The sequence below is a fragment of the Microchirus variegatus genome (genome assembly GCF_963457635.1).
Source record: "Microchirus variegatus genome assembly, chromosome: 5".
Lineage (NCBI taxonomy): Eukaryota > Metazoa > Chordata > Actinopteri > Pleuronectiformes > Soleidae > Microchirus > Microchirus variegatus.
Window position 1 is genome coordinate 19,371,726 of NC_139806.1, and position 24,389 is coordinate 19,396,114.

At 39.3% G+C, this 24,389-nt stretch overlaps 2 protein-coding genes across 2 annotated transcripts; one reads left to right on the top strand and one right to left on the bottom strand.

The window, feature by feature from the left end:
• Positions 1-699: 699 nt before the first annotated feature.
• Positions 700-2,923, top strand: LOC310927303 (putative nuclease HARBI1; the record flags this gene model as incomplete). The annotated part of the gene is made up of 5 exons (XM_083889597.1): positions 700-738; positions 1,763-2,045; positions 2,152-2,264; positions 2,346-2,457; positions 2,547-2,923. The coding sequence occupies 5 exons, from the start codon at positions 700-702 to the stop codon at positions 2,921-2,923; spliced, it is 924 nt and encodes a 307-aa protein (XP_083745723.1).
• Positions 2,924-4,173: 1,250 nt separating this feature from the next.
• Positions 4,174-22,856, bottom strand: pcmtd1 (protein-L-isoaspartate (D-aspartate) O-methyltransferase domain containing 1). The gene is made up of 6 exons (XM_083890263.1): positions 22,672-22,856; positions 12,515-12,968; positions 12,000-12,102; positions 10,164-10,335; positions 7,092-7,215; positions 4,174-6,778 (listed from the first exon to the last, which is right to left on the bottom strand). Exons 2-6 carry the CDS (start codon positions 12,819-12,821, stop codon positions 6,405-6,407), a joined length of 1,080 nt encoding a protein of 359 aa, XP_083746389.1. The 5' UTR covers positions 12,822-12,968; positions 22,672-22,856; the 3' UTR covers positions 4,174-6,404.
• Positions 22,857-24,389: the final 1,533 nt, after the last annotated feature.

A 24,389-nucleotide genomic window follows, 5' to 3' on the forward strand; every position in this document is an offset into this window, starting at 1 on the left:
CACACCCAGCCTCGCTTTCAATAAAACACACACTGGCATTTTATAATTGTGATCAGTGAAATATATGAAAACAATATAAAACACAGTTTAAAACAACAGTTGTTGTTGCTCTAAAGATTCATATTTAAAAGCAGCTCAATGTAGATCTGTCAGAAATTAAAATCAGCCTCTTGTCATATTTGCAGCAACACTGTTGCTTCAGGCTTTTTTGTATCACTCATACTCTCTCCATTAAAACAACCTGCTCCTCTTGGCTGAAATCAGCCCATTGTCGCTCCATTTAGTGAGGAAGTGAGCCTCCTTCACAGTACAGGCCTAAAGTCACACTCATAATATATGGTTAAAAAAAGAGTCTTTTATTATGTTGTTTTTATATAGTCTTAAGTACTGCTGAAAGGTTTATCACACTATAGGTCTTAACATGTGAAAATGGTTAACAGTTGAGAGATTTCATTCAAAATTAAGAAAAGTAATCAAAATGTAATCAAATGTAATTAGTTACATTACTTTGAGAAAGTAATTGAAATAGTTACACTACTATTACATTTTCAACAGGGTAACTTGTAATTGTAACCAACTACATTTCCAAAGTAATCTTCCCAACACTGGTTATACCCTATTTGTCCAAGTTAAACTAATTCCCAGGGGTCCGTTTCACAAAGCAGGTTTAGTGAAAACTCTGAGCCTGTTAACCCTGAAATGAGGGAAACTCTGAGCAGAGGCACAGCTTATGAACAGGCAAGGCAGGCAATTGCTTGGGGCCCCGAGCCGATAGGGGGCCCCCGACACTCGGAGTCTGAGTTCTTACTGAAATGTGCAGTGACCAGTCGCCTTCCCGCCCCCCTTAAACAACAATGGGTGATTTGCAATGACATCTCAGAAGGAAAGTAGGAAGTTATCGTTCTGCAAGTTGGAAAATGAAGAGGATTATTTACAGTGTAATGCATATCTTTTTTTTACTCAGTTTATGTTTTTTTCAGTTATTTACAGTATTTTATTGTTCTATATATTTATATTGTTTTATAATGTGGGTTCTTTACAGCGTAATGTATATGTTTTACTAAGTTTATATAGTTTTTTTTTAAAGCTATTTACAGTATTGTATTGTTCTTTTCATTTATATTTTCACATACTTTTTAATTACAAGGTTTTTCCATGTTCATTCATTTTGGAAAAAAAATAAATTTGAACTCACATTTGAACGTACATTGAACGTACATTTTTCGTTGGTGTCAGATTATTTGTAACATAATGGTGATGAACACTGGTTAGAAGGAAGGGCCCCCTGGAATTTTTTGCTTAGGGCCCCTACAGACTCTAGAATCGCCCCTGACTCTGAGTGTTCCCTTTCACAAAGGGAGGTAAGTCAAACCAGAGAAAGAGGAGGAACTCTAGCCTGATTCACAGAGAGAGGTAACTTAAGCTCTCGGTCAGTTACCATGGTAACATGCTCTATGAACCTAACTGAGTTTCTCTCTGTCTCCGCCCTCTTTCAGACACACACGGTATTTGATTTCCTCATTCAGTCAGCAGGCGTGTTTTGGCGTAGTATAGTTCTGCCGTCTACATTAGAAGTTATATTAGGTGGCGACTATTTTCCACTACCATGGCATGTCCTTTTGACAGTGATCCCGTGGATGAAGGTGCAGCATTACTGCGCAGAGAATTCAATATTCCTCGGGAGATGATTATCAGACCGCGCGTAGATGTTCTTGCATTTCCGGACACTTTTCTTTTTGAGCGGTACCGTTTCACGTCACAGTCAATCATTTACTTACACAACCTGATCCGTCCTCACATTTCCAACGTTACCAACCGAAGTCACGCTCTCACGTCCCAGCAGACACTGTGCGTTGCGCTGCGTTTTTTTTCAAACGGGAGTGTTTTATACAACGTGGGAGATGCAGAGCACTTGAGCAAGGCAACTGTGTGCAGAGCGGTGAGAAAAGTCTGCCTCGCCCTGAAAAGACTGCTACCTGTCTTTGTCATTTTCCCTGGACATAAACCTGTCAGAGCCATCAAGGAGGAGTTCCACAGGATTGCAGGTGAACAGTGTAGAGATCCAATAAATTCATATTAAATAACATTCTCATCATGACATTGTGCTGCAACCAACCTCAGACTGGGATGATTGATTTTAACGTCTTTCAGGATTCCCCAGTGTGATTGGCTGCATCGATGGCACACACATCCCCATCACGGCTCCATCACATAATGAAGCTGATTATGTGAACAGGAAGTCCATTCACAGCATCAATGTGCAGGTACATGTGGACTTGACCACTGTTTCAAAATGTTAAAGACTGCACCATAGTTCAACACCTGTCATTCTCTGCACTGTCCAGATCGTATGTGATGCTGCACACATCATTTCCAATGTGGAGGTCAAGTGGCCCGGGTCTGTTCATGACTCGAGGATTTATCGTGAGTCTAACCTGAGCAACAGACTGCAACGTGGTAAACAGCCTAAAGATTTGCACAATACTGTATAATTCACTCATCTCCCTCCTTTTAATATACTCTAATGTATCCACTATACTTTACAGGAGAGTTTGATGGACATCTGCTGGGTGACGGGAGTTACCCATGTCAACCTAGGCTGCTGACCCCTTACCCTGACCCTGAACCAGGCCCCCAACAGAACTTCAACCGGGCTCACTGCAGGACGAGAGCCCGGGTTGAGATGACCATAGGCCTGCTGAAAGCCCGTTTCCAGTGCCTACGTCACCTCAGGGTCACCCCTGAGAGGGCCTGTGACATTATTGTGGCATGTGTTGTTCTTCATAATATTGCCACTATTAGAGGAGAGCAACACCCTGCCCTACAAATAGAAGACCTTGACGATGACCCCATCCACCTGTCAGCAGTGCAGGACGGCAGAGCAGCCAGAGACGCCATATGCCATAATCACTTTAGTGATTGAGTCACCATCACCACCACAGCAATCAAATAAAGACATGATACACATTTAATTTGGTCTTCTTAATTTCCTGCAAATACAAGCGCTACTTTAGTTAATGTTCCAATAGTTAACAAAATTCACCTGTGACAATGCACCTACCTCTAACTTCTGCTCCAGTATTTCAATTTCTAGGTCTGCCATCCTAATCTGGCGGCCCAAGAACTGCATTTCTTTGTCCTTTTTTTTTTTTTTTCAGCAGGAGTCTTTTATAAATTTCTTTGACTGGTAACTGGAAATGCATACAAGGAGGACATTATACAGTTGCACATGAATTCCGCTGAATGAATCTCTGGTGTCTACTGAACATCCATCTCACTTAACTCCAGGTGAAACTACTCCGAGTTGATCAAACTAACTCAGATCAGCTGTTGTGGAACCTCAGAGTTTCCTATCTCAGAGTAGATCAACTCAGAGTTCAGGGTTAGACTCAGAGTTTGTTGAACCCGCTTTGTGAAATGGACCCCAGGTGTCCTAATGAACATGTCTGTGACATGCTTTGGTCAAAATACCATAAGGATGAAGCACCACAGCAGTTCAATCACCCTGCTAAAACAGCCCTGTTCAGAACGCTAGGTTTAGAAGTATCTCTTTAAGTCCACCTTAAAAAAAAGTAAAACAAAACAGGAAATGACATGAGCCACAGAGGCTACTAGGAGCTAACAGCAGTTAGCATTTGGAAAAGTGATCATTTGCAGGCTCTAGCAGGCACATTGCTGTCATATATAACATGTATCCACTGGACAGATAAATCCTCTGAGGCTGGAAGTTTGTGTAGAACTCTCTGCTGCACTGCGGAGCCAAGAATAGAACTTTTCGTGGACTTCCGGTTTTCGGATACTGTTGCCCTCACCAGCCCTCTCGGGGCGAGACAATTCCAAGAATTTAGCGCATTGTGACGTCCCAGTGAGTGCGGAAGTCAACATCGCATGTTTTATCTCCTGTACTTAGACTGAGGAGGACCACAAAAACATGAGTGAGTCATCTTTTTTCACACTTTGCCGACTGATAGGGCCTCCAGAGTCCAAGATATAAGGATTTAAATGATTAAAAAGTTGATTTTGCATAATATGTCCCCTTTAATTGAGACCAAAACACTGATTAGAAGAAGAGGCATAATGTGATTGAGACCTTTATTTTTGTGCCAAACATTTACGGAGAAACAAAATCTTTTCAAAATGAACTAAGCACACACTATGAGAAATCAACCCAGGCATGGGCAAAAATTAACAGAATTATTTTGGCTCTTAACAAATGAATATATACGAGCACAGACTTGGTAATGACTCCCCCCAGTGACCGTTTCTGTGCTCAAACTTGATTGAAGTCACAGCAATCCCATTAACTTTGGTGGAGGCCGTGACCTGAGATTCCGACGCCTAATGTGTTCTCTAACTAGCAATTACATTTCAGACAATGTTTATAATCTGTTGTGTGCCCACAATCGGTCACATGAGCCTTAATGGATATTATGCAAATCAGATGGGATTGTTTTCATATAGGTCATAATAATTTCATTAATTCTTCTATTATTGCTTACCTGCAAAGCTTTCAGATAAAAAAAAAATGCAAAAAAGACAAAAAGAATTTACAGAAAATAAATGTTACCTCTTCAAACACAAAAACTACAAATAGATAATCACCCCGTTTTTAAACAAAATGTTTGTTTTTTTCAGTACACTAGAACAAAAGTGAAGATCTATATCACTATATATTTCTTACCTATTTAACAGACAGCAGTGGAGTTTTGATTAACAGAATTCCCAGTGTCAAGATACAGTACAGCAAGAGGGCGCTACAAAAAAAACCAATGCAAATTAACCTGTAGGCAGAATCATATCATAACAATACACATATATCACATTTATATTGAATAGAATTAATATTGACAACATTAACCTCAGCTCTTGGAATACTAAATTACGCATTCAAAGTGTGATGAAACAAAATCAGAGAGTCTGTGATGGTAGCGCGTGAAGGAAAAAGTGACATCAATCAGCGGCGTGCGGTTTTCTCTTTCACCGTGGAATGTTTTTTTTGTGGAAATATAGAGCATCGTTTGGGTTCAGTTTACTGTGCCAGACGACTCACAGACAGCCTAATGTGACGGGTACGTTGGCACTTAAAAGCCATCACTATAAGCGAAGTTCTGCAAGAAAATTGTACTTTGATTTAACAAGATTTTAATTCTGCCCACAGTACATGTTCAAACCCCGCCCCCCGACCCCCCAAAAAATAGCGGCACCTTCTTTTTTTCCGCTTGACGACTGCAGCTTAAGGTGCTTTGCTGGACACTTCTCCAGTCCAAGATACAAAAGGCTTCAAAATCCTCCATGATCCTGATCAATTAAAAAAAAAAAAAAAAAAAAAAAGGTTGTTTATAGGTTTCAAGGCCATTAAATTGATTAATGATCTTTAAAGTCTTTTTCCTTTGTTTAAAAAGTTGATCACTTGGGACATCACCTCCAGTGACCAAACATACCATGTAAAGCGTAAAGTCAGGAACACCCAAGACACACAGAAGTATAGTCATGCATGTAATCATAACTGGTAAACACCTCCCCCTGTTACCACTTCCCTCTAAAAAAGTTGAAAATATGAACCATAATTTAACACCTGCCTTCAGTTTTCCCCATTATTCCTAAACAACTGATATGACTAATGATTAATGAAACCAATATATTGTTTGCATTTACAATAAAAAAAACAAGGTAACAGTGGAGAGGAGAGGACCTACCACACCGTATCATGTCAAGAAGGATGTTACTTGTATGCAAAGTGAGAGACAAGTATCTATGTATCTATGTCCACACCTTGTAGAAAACATTAGGGTAATAAAAGGTGCACTGTAGAAAAAAGGATGAACCCATCTGGTCTCTCTGTTGTAATAGGAACGCACAAAACACGTTGACCTAAAACAATAATATCCAGAAGAGTGATGACATACGTGCCCCAGTCATGATTCCTGTCTTTTGTGTCGTTCAGCGTCATCAAATTGCCAGACACTGAAGTTAAAGCTTCTAAAAAAGGTGCAATAAATGTCCTGTTTTTTTGTTGTTGTTTTTTTAAATGGCATGATCATATTTTAACAAATATAGCAAGAACTTTTTCTGAGAACCAATTCTTAATCTGCACACTTCTGCAGAAATCCTGACATATTGTGATAAAATCTGAAATAAATTTCTGAAACATTTTAATACATACATATTTCCTTGTTCTGTTGTTGTTGTTTATCTACAAAAGAACCAAGTCAACAAAAACAAACGGGTCGTGACAATCCAAACATTATTATTATTATTATCCAGCATTATCTATGAAGTGTTTTTCCATAAGAATTGTGTCGTCTGGATTTCATGAAAATAATGCTACATTTGTACTGAAGAGGGTGAAAAATGGCATTTCAGCAGGAGCTGCACCCAGAGAGAATAGATATCCAGGGAATCAGTCATTTCTCTCTGTAATACAGCAAATATGCTTTCAGAGACTCAGGCAGGGGTAACGCCATTATTTGGTCTCTCAAGATGTTCACTTGCTTGAGTATTTCAATGTCACCAATGTCCCTCTCCTCTTCCTCCTCCACTTCCTTGTGCTCCTCTTCGGCGTGCTCCTCCTCCTCGCTCTCCACCATTTGGGGGATGAGCTGGTTGCCTACAAACACGTAGGTGTTGATGCGTCGCCGCCGGCAGCGTCTGCGCTTGCGCTTCTGGGGGACTCTCTGCACCGTCCCCTTGCCCTGGCTGTCCTCGCTGGACAGGTTTCTGAGAGTGCGGCGTATGTAGATCCGAGCGAGATCCTGAAGGCTGCGGACGGTCACCGGGGCTGAGGAACAAGCGGAGATGACACGGTCCTTTAGGGGCAGTGCGTCACAAAAATAACAATAATCTATACCAATGCACCACTGTTTTCTACTAGGTCAGCATAAAAAAGTGTGAAGCCATCAACAAAAAGAAGTGGTGTCTAAAGCTGCAGAGCAAAATTCATACATCTAAGCAAATCCTGCTGGAGGAATGATCTCATCACATCACTGTACGACTTTTGAAGATTCCATACTTTTACAGGATTAGGAAATATAAAAACTCTGAGGACTCAAAGAATGCCTTTTTCTTTTGCTGAGAGTGGTGGAGAAACTTACGCAGGTTAACAGTGTCTGGCTTCTCTCCATCCGCTCTGCTCTGTTGGATCAACGGGGCAAAGGACACTGCCAAAATGTTTTTGCTCTCCCATGTGCTCTGACCAGTCCTGGTTATCTGGGTCAGCTGCATAAAGAGACACAACCTGAACTCAACACTGAACACTCATAAAATATGAAATAGTGTATAATATTATAGAGAAGAGGGGCTAAGGGCCCAAAGCACCACAGTTTCTTTACAATGTGTATGTACTGTATTTTTTATATCCTATCAATGTTTCATAAACAGCATATATTTGAGTGGATCTGCCATTGAGTGTTCTTTTGGGACTTTTCACCTGGATATGTTCCTCTCCTGAGGTCTGTATTTTATTCTCCACCAGTGCCAACAAGCAGCAATTATTTCTGTATAAATACAATGTCTGCTTATTAAACAGAATGCACCCACTCAAAGGTGTTCTCCAACTGCTGGGTGTTCGTTATGGGTGGCAGATATATGCACTGCGACCCAAGAGAGAGGACACAGTATACGCTGTTTTACACTGGCATACATGCTGCCACATCAGATAAGAACATCACAGAGGAAATCATGTGGGATTCAAGACTGCGAGGTAGCCGAGCTTTGCAAGCACAACAATCTCAACGTTGCACAACAAAAAAGATGTGAGTATATGAATGAGTATAATACAATAATATATACTACAATACTTTATTTAAATTCTAATTAATTTGGCGTGGAAGAACTCGACTGTCCTGACCTCAACCCCACATTCAAGCACCTTTGGGATGAAGTGGAACAGAGACTGTGAGCCAGGTCTTCTCGTCCAACATCAGTGCCTGACCTCATAAATGCTCTACAGAATGAGTGGGCTCAAATTCCCATGGAAACACTTGAGAAAGGTCTTCCAATAAGTGTGGAAGCTGTAGAGCTGCAAAAGCTGCAAAAGGGGAACCAACTCCACTGTATATAAAGCCTGTCATACAGAGACCACACGGCATCTTTGTTCAAAAACAGTAGCTGACTGCATTAAAAAAAAACTGCTGCAACCAATTATTATTTTCAAAATGGATCCATTTGTGATCTCATTAAATTGTTGAATCATTTCATCCACCGTTAACACCCCATCACCCAAAGCCTCAGATTACCATATTGTTCTGCAAATTCTTGCATTTTATAATTAAAATGTTTATCAATTTCAAATTGGAGATAGAATATGTAACATAATCTGCATTAAAAGGTCTAAAAATGCCAAGATAATGTCATAAAAATATTTTGTATTATTTATACATTGGCCCAAATGTATCCCAACAGTCTTAAAATCCACAGAAATTCATATTTCTATCTAAGGTAGTGGAGCATTTGATTTGGCCTTTTATTGACACCATCAGCTTTACTGTCTCTGCTATAACGTTAGACGTTAACAACAGTATTCCGTGTATTTGTCACTAATGGATCGAGTCCACTCATCACCATTAGCCGCACGTTCTGCCGCTAAAGCTCTAGCCTTAAAGTGCAAACACAGGGGAGCACCGAACAAGACAAAAATTCCCATGATCCCACGCTGCTTCCTGCCATCATAGAAGGAAGTCTTTTGTTATTGTTTTAACCGAGAGAACCCTAGTGACAGAAAATGCACACTGTGTGTTTAGGCAATTAATCAACTATCTGTTTATTGTTGTCCAGCTGGCCATAAATTTCATCCACTGACTAATTAATTGTCAGTCTTACAGTCGCAGTTATGGTATGCAGTATTTTCTCAAGTCATTTACCTCGACCAGACACATCATTAAAAAGGTTGCCCTGAGCAGCCATCAGGTCTTAAAGCGTAATTACCAGTCCCCAGTTTCCGCCGACACGAGGCTGTGGGCTCATCGCGCATGGCGATAATGTAAGTGTACATTTATATCTTTAATGGTTTGAGAGGCAGTCAAGTGGCACAGGTTCAGTAAGAGCAGCAGATACGGAGAACAGCTTTAAGTATGGTTCACGCTTTCACAGCCATCTTTAATGTATACTCAGGGGGAATGAGTGCTTCATTGCAACACATTATAGCTCAAAGTCTCTGTGTGGTTACTTTTTTATTTTTTTTTACGATCTATACAGTCACAAGGCTGCACAGGTGTTTTGTGCTTAGATGTCTTTAAAACAAACTGTATTTTAAAATAAATATCATGAATGTGTATTCCTGAACATGTGCATGGATATTTCTTTATCATTTATATTTTTTTAAGCCATTTAGCAGCACAAACAATAACAACAAACAAAATCTATTTCACATAATGCGTTGCACTGTGGGTACAAAAAACAAAAGTGGAAGTTCTGGATGACAACGCTTGCTTGTTAATGTTGCCTCTTCACATTAGTATACACTTTCTGCTTCATTTTAAAACGCTTAGGTAGTGATGGATTGGAAAAAAACTAACTTTGCATTGATGAAGGGCCACAACAAAGAGAAATAACATGCGGAAAATGATTCATATTAGTTAATATGGCCTGAGTAAAAATGAGTCATAGCGCTGTCAAAGTCTTACCAAGATTAATGTTCTCCACCAAGTCTCATAAGTGTGCAGGCTGCTTTTGTTCCTACTATAATGCCTTTAATCATGTGGATTTTTTTTTTTTTTTAAAAGGTAACATTTTTAGCCAATACTGTACTCTGAATTCACTTTAGAGAGTCGTAAACATAAAATATCAAAACTTTGGTCATAACATTTGAGCTAACCCAGGTTTTTCATCAGTTCAGTTCCTTTTTCCTTGAAATAACTTCAACTGGCCCGAAATCCTTGACTGTGAGTCTGTCAAGATCTTAACCCTCCAACCTGGAAAGGTTCCATTTTTCATCCCAAAAAAACATCAGCACTCTTAAATGATCCACAGTCTGTCCACACTCACACATCCACCATTTTAAATAAAATATTATTGTGTGTGCTTCTGACACAGCTGCTCAAATCCAGGGGCCGTTCTGGCTCAATAATGCATGTGGCAGTTACATAAGCCGTCTTGTAGGTCAAAACTATTTTACCTGGTTTTATAACGAGTAAATTCTGGATTATTCAGTGGCTTGTAGCGCTTACCTGATCCTCTATGGGCATCACCAGGATTCCTCCAATTTTGAGCAGCACTTTCATGTAATTTTCATGGTCCTTCTGAACTCCAGCGCCACAGTAAATGCGTTCGTATTGATGACTGTCTGTTGCAATTTCAAGACAGTTTCCTACCACAAAGACTGGCTCACAGAATTCAAACCTGTGACAAAATGACAACAGTGAATAAAATGCAGCAAACAACCACGGGAGACATATTTTCCTTTCTTTCAGGCTCAGCATCACATATGTGGCTACAGCAGTGGTCCTCAGACTTTTTTTTACCAAGTACCAGCTGAGAAAATATTGAGCTCTTGAAGTAACACCATTAATCGGCAACGCTAAATAGGTCGAGCAAAGTCAGCTGCAGACTTTTCACAGGAGGCAGATTTATTCACAATAAGATTTGCTCTCTCATAATCCTCCTCTTCCTCACATATACTTCACACACTGATATAGTGACATGAGATTAAGATGGAGCAAGAGATAAGGTCACTCTAACTATTATAATTCTTTTGTTATTTGTTTCATTTTCTAAGCACTCCACTCCGATCACATACCCTGGTATATACAGTAGATCAGTATTTCAGATTGTACTCCAAGTACCACCAGAGGAAGCTAGCGTACCACTCACTGGTGGTAAATGTAGCACAGTTTGAGAACCATGGGGCTTGTGTTGTAGTTTGTTTTTGTTTTTAGAAAATGCATTAATACTAGGGCTGTAACGATACACAAACTCACGATTCGATTTGTATCACGATTTTTGACCCATGATTCGATACATTCCACGATTATTTTGAAATTTAAAAAACATTTTATTTAAACAACATTTACTTATATAGCAACTTAATGTAACATTTAATAACAAATATTTTGGAACACTGTGAACAGATTTGAACATAAATAAATAAATAACCAAAGATTTCTCTCTTTTCTGTGACAAAATAATACTGTTGAAAAATACAAAGTAAATGATCAATCAGACTGGGATTTGTCCCCAAAGCATGCTGGGAAGTGTAGTTCTTCATGAGAAGCAGTTTTGTTCCAGTGGAAATAACTTGTTTTGATAAACAGCAAAGGTAAGACAACATTTCTGCTTGTATTTCTTGAAAGTCAGTTGTTGTTTTGCTCTTATTTTGGGGCTGGATCTGTGAATCTTGGTCGTAGAGTGATAAAAATGGTACCGTTAGAATCTGTGAATTCTCCGCTGTTTACATAATCACGCTGACGCTCTGGTGCCACTTTTCAATGTGTGCGTTGTAACGGGTTTTTTCCGCTCCTGCGGGTTTGATCCATCGGTGTTTTAACTGTGTTTGGTGAACATAAGAATGGTTTGTATGAGCTTTTAGTTGAGTTTCTGACCTTTCTGTGGGTATGCAGCATGTTTGTGTTTGTTAAAGTTAGACATGGTTTTATGACGCTTTTGTCGCTGTGTCTGACACTGCCCCCGGTAGATTAACACATATCGTTACAGCCCTAATTAATATAATTACAAATTTGTACAAACACCGTAGAGTAAAAAATGTGTTGTAGCAGTTACATTTTGTACAGATTAAGCACACGTTAGGGTCAGGCTGGCCGTTTCGACCTGTTTCCAGTGTTAATGCATGGCTAAGCAAAGTGGATGCTGGTTGTATATTATTATTAAACTGTCAAATACTAGGCTTTGAACCCTTGACAACAAGGGAACAAGATTCCCAGAACAATTCCTTCAACCACAAGTGGATGTACTCGAACCACCGTTTTTCATCTTAATCAGTCAGTTTTGGTGGTTTTTTAAAATCAATTTAACTGTCAACAAAATGTGTTTCCATGGCATGTACTCACTTATCAAAGCTGTCACTATTCTTTATGAAATCATCCAGTTTCTCTCTGGCATATTCAACCACATCCTTATAGAGCTCAACTCCATGGTTCACACCAAATGGCCCTGAGGGGAAAAAAAACAATTACCTTTCATATTAATGTAACAGAGAGCATTTTATTTTACCTATTATAGTATCATGTAGACGAGAGGTAAGACGGATATTATGATTCTGAAATTTGAGTACTATTAGTGTTAATGTAGTAAAGTATTACCTTTGGGTTTTGGACACTTGGTCTGACAAGAAACTCAATTCCCTTTTCAGCTTTTGGAATTTGTTTATCATGTTTAGCAACAGTTTAAACAATTTGTTAAATCAGTCAATGAGGTTCTAATATCCCAGATGTGTAATTTGCAGTCACAGGCTGTACTTTTCCAGGTAAATACATTCTCTAAATAACACTAAACCATCTCAGTATTTCCCAAATACATTAAAAAGAAAAGCACAGCTGTGATAAAAAGGGAACATGATGCTTACCTATGATAAGGCCGACCATTGTGCTCAGGTAGCCAGTTCCACTGCCCAGATTAAGGAAAGAAAGTCCAGGCTGCAGTTTGAGGGCCTCCATCACCTCAGAGTATATACATGGAGCAGATAGATGTATGTTGCCGTGCTTCCATGCCAAGTCTTTGTAGGCGCCGTCCCGGTAGCCATCGAGATAGTAGTCACCGCGGTCTATGGCTCGAAAAGCCTGTTCTACCTTATCTGTGCGGATATACTGAGCTTCTTTCAGATTATCAATGAGGTCGTCGTTGTCCTCCCCGGCGCTCACGGCTCCCCCCATGGCCAAAAATAAGAAGTGAAACACAAGGGGCGAAGTCGTACTCGGGATGAGCGATTCCTACTCACAGTAACATGGAGATGGCTGGCGTCACTGTCACTCCTCAAGCGTCACTTCAGACAACAGTCATGCCCAGGCAGAAAAAGTGACCTGAGAGAAGAAAAAAAAAAAGACAGAAACATTGTGATACATTAGGTAGAGTGAAGGCTTCAGATGCGGCTAAAAGTAAAGATTTAATAATATTGCCTCACAACTGGGATGGTCTTATGATGAAAAATTAACAACCGTAAGAGACACAGACTGAATAATCAATGACACACTGTGCTATAACAGTTTTCTCCCCAATTAGCTCCCCTCACGATAAAATGCAGGGGATTTATTTATTTTTGCAACATGCCAAATGAAATAATGTAGACGTATTTGTGTAACTGTTCACTACACAATATGCATTCATCAAGATGTCAGGTCTGAAAACAATACAATAATACAAGACATGCAACACATGCTATGTTAGAAAGAAGAAAATGGAAAACAGGAAAATGTCTTGAAAGGTTGGCTCGTTTTAATCTCTGTGGAGCGTCTGGTTAGAACTCTGGATATAATTCTACTGAGTGGTTCCAATAACGCTGCCTGGTTGGGGTGGAGCACCAGGTTGCAGAGGCTTGGAGATGATCTACTCATTTAAGTGTTTTATTTTCTTGCAGCAATGGCTCAGTGAAATAGGCAAAGCTAATTTATTTGGCCTGATAAGTATATGTTATTTACCACTGTCCCATTCAGTTTATATGAATGTCAGACTGATTAAACACAGAATTCAATTATGGTTTTTCTTAAAATTTGAGAGAGATTCTGGAAAATGGATCTAATTTGATGCTAATTATTTATTGACTAAAGCCACTGTTGTCACTGATATGGTGCATATTCGCAAGTTGAAGACAGGTAAATTAAAAAATAATGACATGATTAATAATAATAATTATACGTCCTGTCTCGTCCACAGACTTTCATCACTGATAGCTTCAGACGCCGGCACAGCCAAGTTTGATGTAAGGCATGAGAGGCTGTCTGTCACTGTCTGACTTTACTGTAGTCTGCTCGGTCCTAAAGTGAGGGGTTATGTCGTTAGACTGACAGGCTTTGACTTGTGGCCTTCAACAAGGCCATAAAATAACAACCCTGAGAATTAAGTATCTTATACACCGTATTTGGATGTGAAAAAATGACATATAAGGCAACATAACCTGGTCATAGATCATCAACAATGGCCTTATACACAGCAGTCTCTGAAAAGGTTTACTGCCAGTTTATTAAGTACAGCCTATCTAAAAGAAATGCAATCCAACACAACTACTCTGTACTAAATCAACAATAACATGTTTTGTTGCAACTGTTTAGAGCACATATGTCAAACTCAAGGCCCGGGGGCCAGATGTGGCCCGCCATGTCATTTTATGTGGCCCACGAGTGATTAATTGGTCTTAAAAATCTGTATTAAAAGGGTCTATGCTGCTTTAAGGTGTGCGTTGACCATACCGCCACTAGATCGCAGTGTATCATTTTCAACGCATCATGAGACGAGTGAAATTGAGATTGTGTTCACAAAAGCCACAACCAAAAAACGATGAGGCAGTGAAAGCTCGCTTTATTGTGGCTGAAGAAATCACCCGTGCTTCAAAGTCTTTTTCTGAGGGTGCGTTTTTGAAGCAATGCATGCTGAAGGTGTGTGAGCAGGTCTGCCCCGACCAGATACAGACTTAAAACTGTTAGTTTGTCAAGAAACACCATTGTGGACCGGGTTACATCTATAATGCATCATATTTGTAACTTGAATAAGTAATAAATACAGAAAGTTATTTTGCAGAGTACTTACCTTTATTTTACATTCTATTTGGTTACATTTAGTTACATTTATTCTGTATGACAGTTACATCTGGGCCCTTTGAGGGTAACCATTATGCTGATGTGGCCCTCAGTGAAAATGGGTTTGACACCCCTGGTTTGGAGTGAGGGCCAAATGGTTGGTGTAGTGGTTAGCACTCTTCCCTTTGCAGCAAGAAGACCCAGGTTTGTGACCCGTTTGCATGTTCTCCCTGTGTGCGAGTAGGTTTTCTCCAAAAACATGCAATATGGGATTAGGAAAATTGGACACTCTAAATTGACCATAGGTGCGAGAGTGAGTGGTTGATTGTCTCTATGCGGCCCTGTGATGGACTGGCAATCTGTCCAGGTTGTACTCTGCCTTTCGCCATAGCCAAGATTGGCCATTTATGAACTATGAAGCTGTTAACAACACCTTTGTGCCGAGTCATTTCAAAGACATAATTATCCAACTGTGTAACAAATAGTACTCTGCCAAAAAAAAAACTAAACAGCCCAAACATGACTAAAATTATTTTGCTGATTTTTATTTCCATTTTTACAGTCTGTGCATTATGAAGCATGATATTCGGATTTTACGTTTATATATGTCCGATATCTGAGCCAGATATTTTGACTGATAATGACCGATACCGATTCCCATCCCTATTAAGATTGTGATTCATGATGAATATGCAATCATGATGAACTGTCCAGGGTGTACCCCAACTATCGCCCTATGTCAGCTGAGATAGGCACAGCACCCCCCGCGAACCCTCTGGTGGAGGATAAAGCGGTAGATAATGGATGGATGGAAGCAATCATGACAGGGGCAAATTTTATTTTGCTTATTTAATGCTGTGCTAGATTATTGCTCATGTTCAAATCTGATTGTGGGTCTTAGAAGTTTTGCAAAATCTTTAGAGGCGTCAATGTCTGACATTTGGGAATGTTGCATGTATTGATTATTTTAAAGGCTGTATCTTACAGAGCTGTGTCTGGAATATTTAGTCTTTCTTTACTGGTAAATATGGAGAAAACAAGATAAACCTTTCTGACAGATCATCACACCAATTATTATCGCTCTCCGATATAGCTTACATGCTGATACATGATTCAGACTTGTCGGTGTATTCAGTAGAAATAAATTCCATTGTGTGGAGTTGTTATTTGCTGAGGCAGAGAACCAAACTCAAGGTTCATGGTGGCTTGTTTCCTCACATTATAACCTTTGTGCAGGGATCATTTATTGGATTTGTCCTCCTACCATATAACTTTCCTGTCACCCACATACCACATAAAGTAATTACATTACATTACCTTTACATTGATGCACCAACATTCAGTATTGGCTAACCTGTTCTATTATACACAGAAAGTTACAGGTTAAACAAAGTTAGTGATAGATTTCCAGAAGTATTTTGAGCATTTTTTCTCGAGTACTTTATGCACTTCAGGCCAAATTACACAGTCTGAGATGGTAAAACGGTTCTTAGGTTGAAGTGTTGACAACTCACGTCCACACTGAGGCTGTAATTTTGTGATGTGTGCAATGTGCATCACAAAACTGATTTATTTTAAGGGGTCCCAAGCCCAAAAGGTTCCGAGCCAAAGCTATAAGAGGCTGTTTTTGCTTAAGTAAGCACTACATAAAAATACAGTGGTGCTTTAAAACATTACACTAGCTCTTGACTTTACTATGTACACTTCCCTGTTAATACCTCATTATAACAATATGAAGGAAAAGTCCTCACATGCTAATTAAATTTATCATTTTATTAATGCTTTCATCCCCAAAAGAATATCCCACACTGCCTCAGCACGAGTGAGTAAATAGCTGGGGCTGGAGACACGTGAAACAAGTCTTGAATTTCCCCTCTGCCTTCTCAGCATCTCCACATCTGAGTCAGCTAATAAAGATTAAATTCAGAGGTGACTTTGTAGCGGAAGGCCTGTAAGGTAATTTTCCATTGGCTCCTCCAAACAGGCAAAAAGTCATTGCTTCCCTCACTATTACTGATTGTACAACAGTGTATTTTCTTATCCCAATATTTCCCTCTGAACTCTCTGAAATGCATAGTTCTTTGAGATTGCCTGCAGTAGACAGACGATCCAGGAAAGTGGGTCAGGGGAGGTATTCTGTAGGCAAATTGCTTCTGGGAATCGCTGTACATTTGGACCAATGATAATCTTGACTCTTACAACAGGTCATTATTCATCCTCTCTGCTAAGACAAATCAACGGAGGCCAGCTGGGTAATAACAGTCTCTGCAACAGTAAAGATAGTCTAAAAGAGAGGAAAAAGAATCTCTCATTATAAACAGGAATCTGCTGGTAAATACACACTGGATGTCCTGGGTTCACCTCTGGTGTATTAATGTGTAGAGATGCCATTTCAGGCCATGTATATAGATGCTGTGGCCCGACGAGGGACACCACAAGTTGACGAAACATGTAACGGAACCTCTGGTGACACAAGATAACCTTTAATGCTGTAACTAAATACCAAAGGACCGTCTAGCTCACAAACCCAAGACATGCTCGAAATGGGCATTTCAAGTAAAAATGCTTTTATCTGATGATTATTCATTGTCACCCCTTGAGCAGTCTGAGCTGTCGGAGAGAAAATCCTCCTCCTAGCTCTGCGACGCAACTCCACAGATTCAAAAGTAAATAAAAATGTAATGACTCCATACACCCTGTAACACTCAGATCAAGGGTCAAAGTAAAGCTACACCACGTAACCAGGAGGATAAAGAGATAGGACATCAGCCTCTAACTAATTTATGATTTCAACTAATCAGCGTTTTACAATCTAACGACAAATCAGCTATTCATGCCCATGAGACACAAAGACTGCTGAAGAACAGTACAGTGATGAGTGTTGTGGTTACTGACCATCAAACAATATACACGCTATATATATTTAAAATCATACCACATCACCTCTCCTACATAAATGCATTTGTGACGGTGTTATACTGGACTGTGCTGTTTTTAGAAGCCTTTCCAATATTCTGATTCAATCATGTTTGGGAAGAACTAAGAAATACATAAAAACGTGTGTTGTCCACTGCAGAGATCAGCTTTAATTGTTACATTAATTATAATCTTTAAAAGCAAATGAATGGGATTGTATTTGTGATTAATATTTTGCCCAGAGTACACTGCAGCAAAAAATGTGAGCCACTTAATGCTGCTGTCATCTTTTTATTATCATTTTTTATCTCTGCATGTATCAACGAGTCCTCATGAGGACTCCTCATGTATGTCCCCAGACGTTTCCACCTGTTCAACACGATTTAATAACCCACTTCCTATTACGCTACGGTAGGATAAATTCTTTTTTTATTGACCTTTAAACTCACTTTTTATCATACATTTCCATGTTTTAGATCTTGCTTTACTTATTTTACCACTTGTTTTATCTAAGTATTCTCTTTTTTTTCCCCATCATCATCATCATTATAATCCACATCATCATCTTTTTCTTTCACTTACTCTTTAAGTGCACTTTTAAGGGCCTTGCCAAGCAGAAAATCTCACCAATCTGCACATCGGGATCTGACCAAGTTTTAGGGTGACCCCATGAATTTAGCAAAAAACACTTTTTCACATTTTGCGTGCCCAGTTGCCATGCAGCAGACTTTCTGTCCAGACGGACGCTGCCCTCACTTTCCTTTGATCTGACGCTGTCCTCACCTGTCTTTGAACTGCATGTGGGTTACCCAGGAAACTGTGGTAGTGGCCAAAGGTTTGCTGGAAAGCCAGTCATTGTAGTGTAGTTGTTATTGTTATGATTTCAAATACGCTAAAATGCTCAATTCTCATTAAGATACATTGAAATCTGAACCATGTCTACATAATATTCACTCCCCAGAGGAGAAATCTGTTGAGCTGCTTCCACATAATCTCTTATTACATAAATCTAATGACCACACAGTCGTTGCAAATTGATGTGTCTAAAAGGAAGCCGCCATTTTATTATGTTGACCTCAATGACCATTTTCCACTTTCACTGTGGTACATCTTTGAAGGCAAGAGAAAAGAAATGTAAATACAGCAACATATTGTCTTCTGTACAAGAACATGTTGTTGTAATGGTAAACGAGCATTGGTAATTAATGAGGCTGAGGCCTAACCTCCGTGATCATTTCTGCTTTCTTCCTCCATCCACTACATACATTACATTTTTGATAAATTAGGGTATTTTTTTTTACACTTTATCTTTCATATGAGGGTTTGGGGGGGGGGGGGGGGGCTGGTGCCAATCTTGGCTGACATAGGGCGAAAGGTGGGGTAAAACCTGGACACATCACCAGTCCATCATGGGGACAACACAGAGAAAAAGAGTGCGAGAATGAATTGTTGTCCATCTATGTGGCCCTGTGAAGGACTGGTGACCTGTCCAGGGTGTACCTCACCTTTTGCCCTATGTCAGCTGGGATTGGCACCAACACCCCCAACCCTCATACAGAGGATAAAGCAGGAGAAAATTAATTTATGAATTAATTTAAATACATTTTTGAATTGTGGGAGGAAACTGGAGAACCCAAGCGCAAAGTCCGCACAGAAGGGCCTTTAGTTGGACCAGGTTTCTAACCCCAACCTTCTTGCTGTGAGGCAGCAGTGCTAGCCACTACTCCATCGTGTGGCCTTTGTTATATTTCAAAACATACAACTCTGTAGTTTGTCAGTCTAGTCTATTTTTCTACTCCAACCAGTTAGGCTGTCATATCTTTTTCTTCATCTATTTAAATAAAATGTATTTTTCATTTCAATGGTACAACTTCTCTGCAGTTATATAGATTGGAAGTATATACCAAGACGTTTCTATAAACAGACTTCAATAGCGACTCACTCAATGAACCGTGTATTACCACTTTTCCAGATGCGTATACAAGACAGACTGCCATGCAAAACTCATCCTCAACAGTGGATAAACCTTTGATGGAAGCAATAATGAAGATTTTCCTCTGGTTCCACCCTCAAGCTATAGTGGTGCTTTCAGACTTGAATTAAAAGTGTGTTCATGACTCAAATCTGTCTCCATTTATGCAAATTTGATCCATAGACTCTGCCTTAATTAGCCACAAACAGTCATGAGATGCAACAGTAAAGAAGTGTGTTGTGCCAGAGTGTGTGTATGTGTGAAACATCTCTAAAATAAAGTTCTCGAAATATACCAATTGTCTTACTCTCACGGTCTCTAAAAGATTCATGGAAGCATGTGTCAAAAAGTAAATCTTAACTGCTGTCGCCTGGAGCACCTTTTCACGTGTTATAAAGCATAATTAAAAACAAGAAAAGGTTGAGGTTAAAGTTAAGGTTGCATTAGTGTGAATTAATTAACTGTGGAAGATGTGAAGCCAGATAGCTGATGATAAGATGTGTCAGATCAACCAATGTCACTCAAGATTTCATTTCTTGGTTGGTTGTTTTACGGCAGTAGGAAATTGTAATGTTACATTACTGTCATTCTTCTCTTTCCTTTGCCTCTACTGCCTCCTTCTGCACTGCACCTCAGTTAGAATGTTGGTGGACACACTTTCCAAAACAGTCATTAACCTTTCATTGATCATTCTTTTTCATTCATCTACACACATGCAACGTCAAACGCTGTCGTTTCTGAATAATTAATTTGTCAATTAATCATATTTATCTTAATTCATCTTAACATTGACTAATTTATCACATAAACACTATGTTGTTGATCATCAGGTGACATAAATCTTTGACATGTAGTCATTCAAAAATTACAGTTATTTACAAATGAGTAAAAATAAAATTGCATGATTACATTTATAGAATTGAGGATACTGACAATTTGACAATAGTGTCTTAATACCTTACCGTAATACATTTGATCTTTCACTGTATTTACACTAAAATTAGCAATAACAACTTGGTGTTCTGTCTGCGCAGATCCAGGCAAAGCAACCTAGATCTATTATTTCATAGAACTTAAAGTGAATGAATCAATCCCCACTCTCTACAGTCACATCTCTCACGCCCATTTGAGGAAATAGTACCACGGTGTGTAGTTTGTCGTGCATCTTCCCCGAAACGTTGTTATGCAGATTAATTATTTGTGGTTTAGGAGAGCAAACTATTACAGACAATTTGGCAACATCTCCGCCCCAAGACAAACACACAAATTGTTCTCATTAGTAAAAGGCAGGGAGGGTTAGGGATGACAAATTGTTTTAACTCCTTATACTATTAGTTGCATTTGAGTAAAAAGATGGACTAAAAAGATGTCTGGGCCTGAGACGAGACCACATAGTGGTCATAATGCTGGTCCTGTGACAAAAACTTAGTTCTTGTTAAACCTCTAGTATTGACTATTTTTATACAGCCATTTATGTAACACCTCATATTATTTGGAATAAAAATAACAGATTCCCAAAAGATAGGTTTAGGGTTGCCAACTGTTCTGTACAATAAGGATTTCTTCATATTTGAAAGATAAAAGACACACTTTGTTCCTTATTTTCGATCATCAAGTCAAAGTCCTGTAAAACCAGGACAGAAAAATTACAGATTAGTCCACTAATGAAGATTGCGTGATTTGTATGAGGGAAATAAAATCCTCCTCCTGCTGTGAGGACCTCTCGATCTGTCGGTCATTCATTCCTGTCCAACAGAAAATGGGCACTCTTAACTGGTGGTCCGATTCACTGACAGTTCTGTGTATCATAGCAATGGAGATGAAAAGGTAAAATGGTGTAAAGGAGATACTGCTCAGGTGAAAAAAAATGACATGTCATACGTTACATACTATATAGAAATGCTATTGTAAAACAGCAAAACTGTATCTTTTAAGTGTGAAAGTGTATAATGTCGGTAATGTTACCTATGTAAAGTGTAGCATATCAGGTTGCCCCCCCTCCCTGTTCCTTAGTTTCTTACCAGGAAGTTAACAACCCTATATATACAGTATGTTGATAAATGAATCACAACCTTAATTTAAAACAATTGTTTTTAACAGTTTAAATGTACCTACGTGTAAGCAAAACTAGTATGGCAGCTATTGTAGTACAAGGACTAAGGATGCTTCTTCACCTCACCACAAACATGGTTTACTGTGTCTATTTTTCTGGCCACCAAAACCACAAAACTGACACCTGGTGCAGCCAATCACCGCCGAGCCTGGTCACGTGACGCAGTTGCCACACAGACAGCGGCCTCTCGGCCAATCACAGAGCGGGACACTTTCTTCGCACTGCGTGTGACGACGGAGCAAAACAACAACAGCGTTTTCACAAAATGTTGTCAAGCGCTGTAAATCATGGCTGCCCCTTTAATGCTGTGCGTCCACATACGTGTGTGAGGAAACACACGGCGAGTGTGACATTTGTTACACAAAGACAACACACACTGTCAGCGTCAGTGTGTTTGTGAGCAGCTCCCACTGCTTTTGTTCCACAGTCACACTTGACGACAAAAGCGCAGCTGCAGGTCGTCGGCTCTCTCTGCAGTAGTTGAGATTCTTTAGCTGGACCGGTTAGACGAGAAAACGCAGAAATATCACCGCTACGGCTTTAATAATAACAGCTTAGCATGAGAAATCACGATGAAAAGAAATGGAGTCGTTCATTTGCCACAGAGCCTCTGACGCCTGGTGGTGGAGCCAGAGTTTTCCACTTCAAGCACACAATTAAACACGCAAACACAAAGAAAATGAACAAATGTAGGTCACACTCGCAGCTGAGGTTAAGTGGGTTTAAATGTAGAACCGTGAGCATCCGAGTCACCGTCGGACACGAGCTAAACTTAACCCAGCTAACATTAGCTGCTGCGGGCCTGAGTGCGCCATCATCACAACACAGTCAGACAAAGCAGGTTATATTAACTGCTCCCACACACACACACACTCACTGTGCTGTGTCGCATTAACTAACGCGAACAAAACCAGTCAACACACACGCCAACGAGCGAACTCACTGTTAGTTCGTAAAAAAGACAAAAAACAAACACACACAAAAATACTCACAGTGTGGTGTCGCATTAACTCACTCCTTGTAACGGAGCGCGCTGTGCAATGTTCACAGGACACTTTGAGACGTGAAATGCCCCCTGCAGAGGCCGCCTGTTAGTTAACTGTGCTAACTAACTCGCTAACTAACTAACCAACTAACCAGCTGCACGGTTTGCTACAGGTAACGTGGAGTGGACGAGCCGCTGTGTCCAAGTGAAGGAAGAAAGAAACAGCTGAGCGGAGGATGTAAACACACGAGGTCACGTGGTCTGAAATGTTGTCGATAGAGGGAAGCACTGTTGCTTCTCTATCTATCTATCTATCTATCTATCTATCTATCTATCTATCTATCTATCTATCTATAGAAATAACAATATGAACTTATTTGATCTGCAAAAAAATATCCAAACTGAGAACTACAATAGTTCCACCCAAAACAAAATAAATCCACTTCAACGTAATACATTATTCCTACCCTTCCAATAAATGTATAATATAATATAATATAGTAAATTGCCCAATTGTTCTGGGAAGACTTTATGGAAAGGTGAATTAGAAAATACAGGTTTATTAGAAATTATAATGATACAAACACAACACAACATTAGACCTAATGTTTAATGTTTTTCTTATTTTAGCCACATTTTTCATCCACCAGGCAACATTTATAAAGAGTGCACCCATATTTCCATGCTTTTATAATGAGATACAACTCTATGTAAAGTCCCTAAAGTACATGAAATCAAAATGTGTCAAAGACCATTTTACATCACTAAAGCATGAGCTCACAAACTGAGTACTTTTTTCTTCTCCTTTCCTTTTTAAGTTTTTTTAATTTATTTCTTTAAATGTATGTTGTATATGCTTCCATATTTTTGTACACACTCTATCTATCATACCTTAAGCTGGGAAAGCTATAAATACTAAACTGTGTACTATATGCAATTGTGGCCTTGTAGATTCTTCATTCACTATATTGAAATGGTAATAAACGGGGATGGTGTTTTAAAAAGCTGTTTCCAGTCACAACACAAAATGATTAGCTCAGGATAACTTATAATGCACTTTGATATATAATATATTCACTGCTAAAACACTCTTTGAAGGTATAGAACAGGGGTCTGCAACCTGCGGCTCTAGAGCCACATGTGGCTCTTCAGCCACTCAGCAGTGGCTCCTTGTAGCTTTAGAGATCAAGGCGACAAATAAAAGTGTTTAAATATCTTGTGCAACATCCAATGTCGACGTAAAATGCAATATTCAGTACATGTTTGGATGTGTCCTGTCCATCTTTGGATCCACATACCGTTTTTCTTGACATACAATCCAAATATTTGCTTCATTTATTTCAAAGTGGGTTCATTTTAATTTCTTTAATTTGCCACAAACAATGAAACAATGGAAGAACCAGGTCTACGGGGTATAGAGGTTTGATATAAACTGAACATGTTGTAGTTCTTAAATGTCATAAATGAAAGAGACTATTACTATTGTATATAGTTTGTCTGTATAAAAACCTTTATATGTGTTATTATCTTCATTTTGTGGGTTTTTTTGCGGCTCCAAATGAATTTTTGGGTGGAGAGACGACAAAAATGGCTCTTTTCATCCTAAAGGTTGCAGACCCCTGGTATAGAAGAATCATATTTAACAATGGCTTCTAATCTCTGATGTGTAACTATTCTCTGACACGTTTTAAATAGTGGATCATCAAGAACAACCCGTGGAAAAAT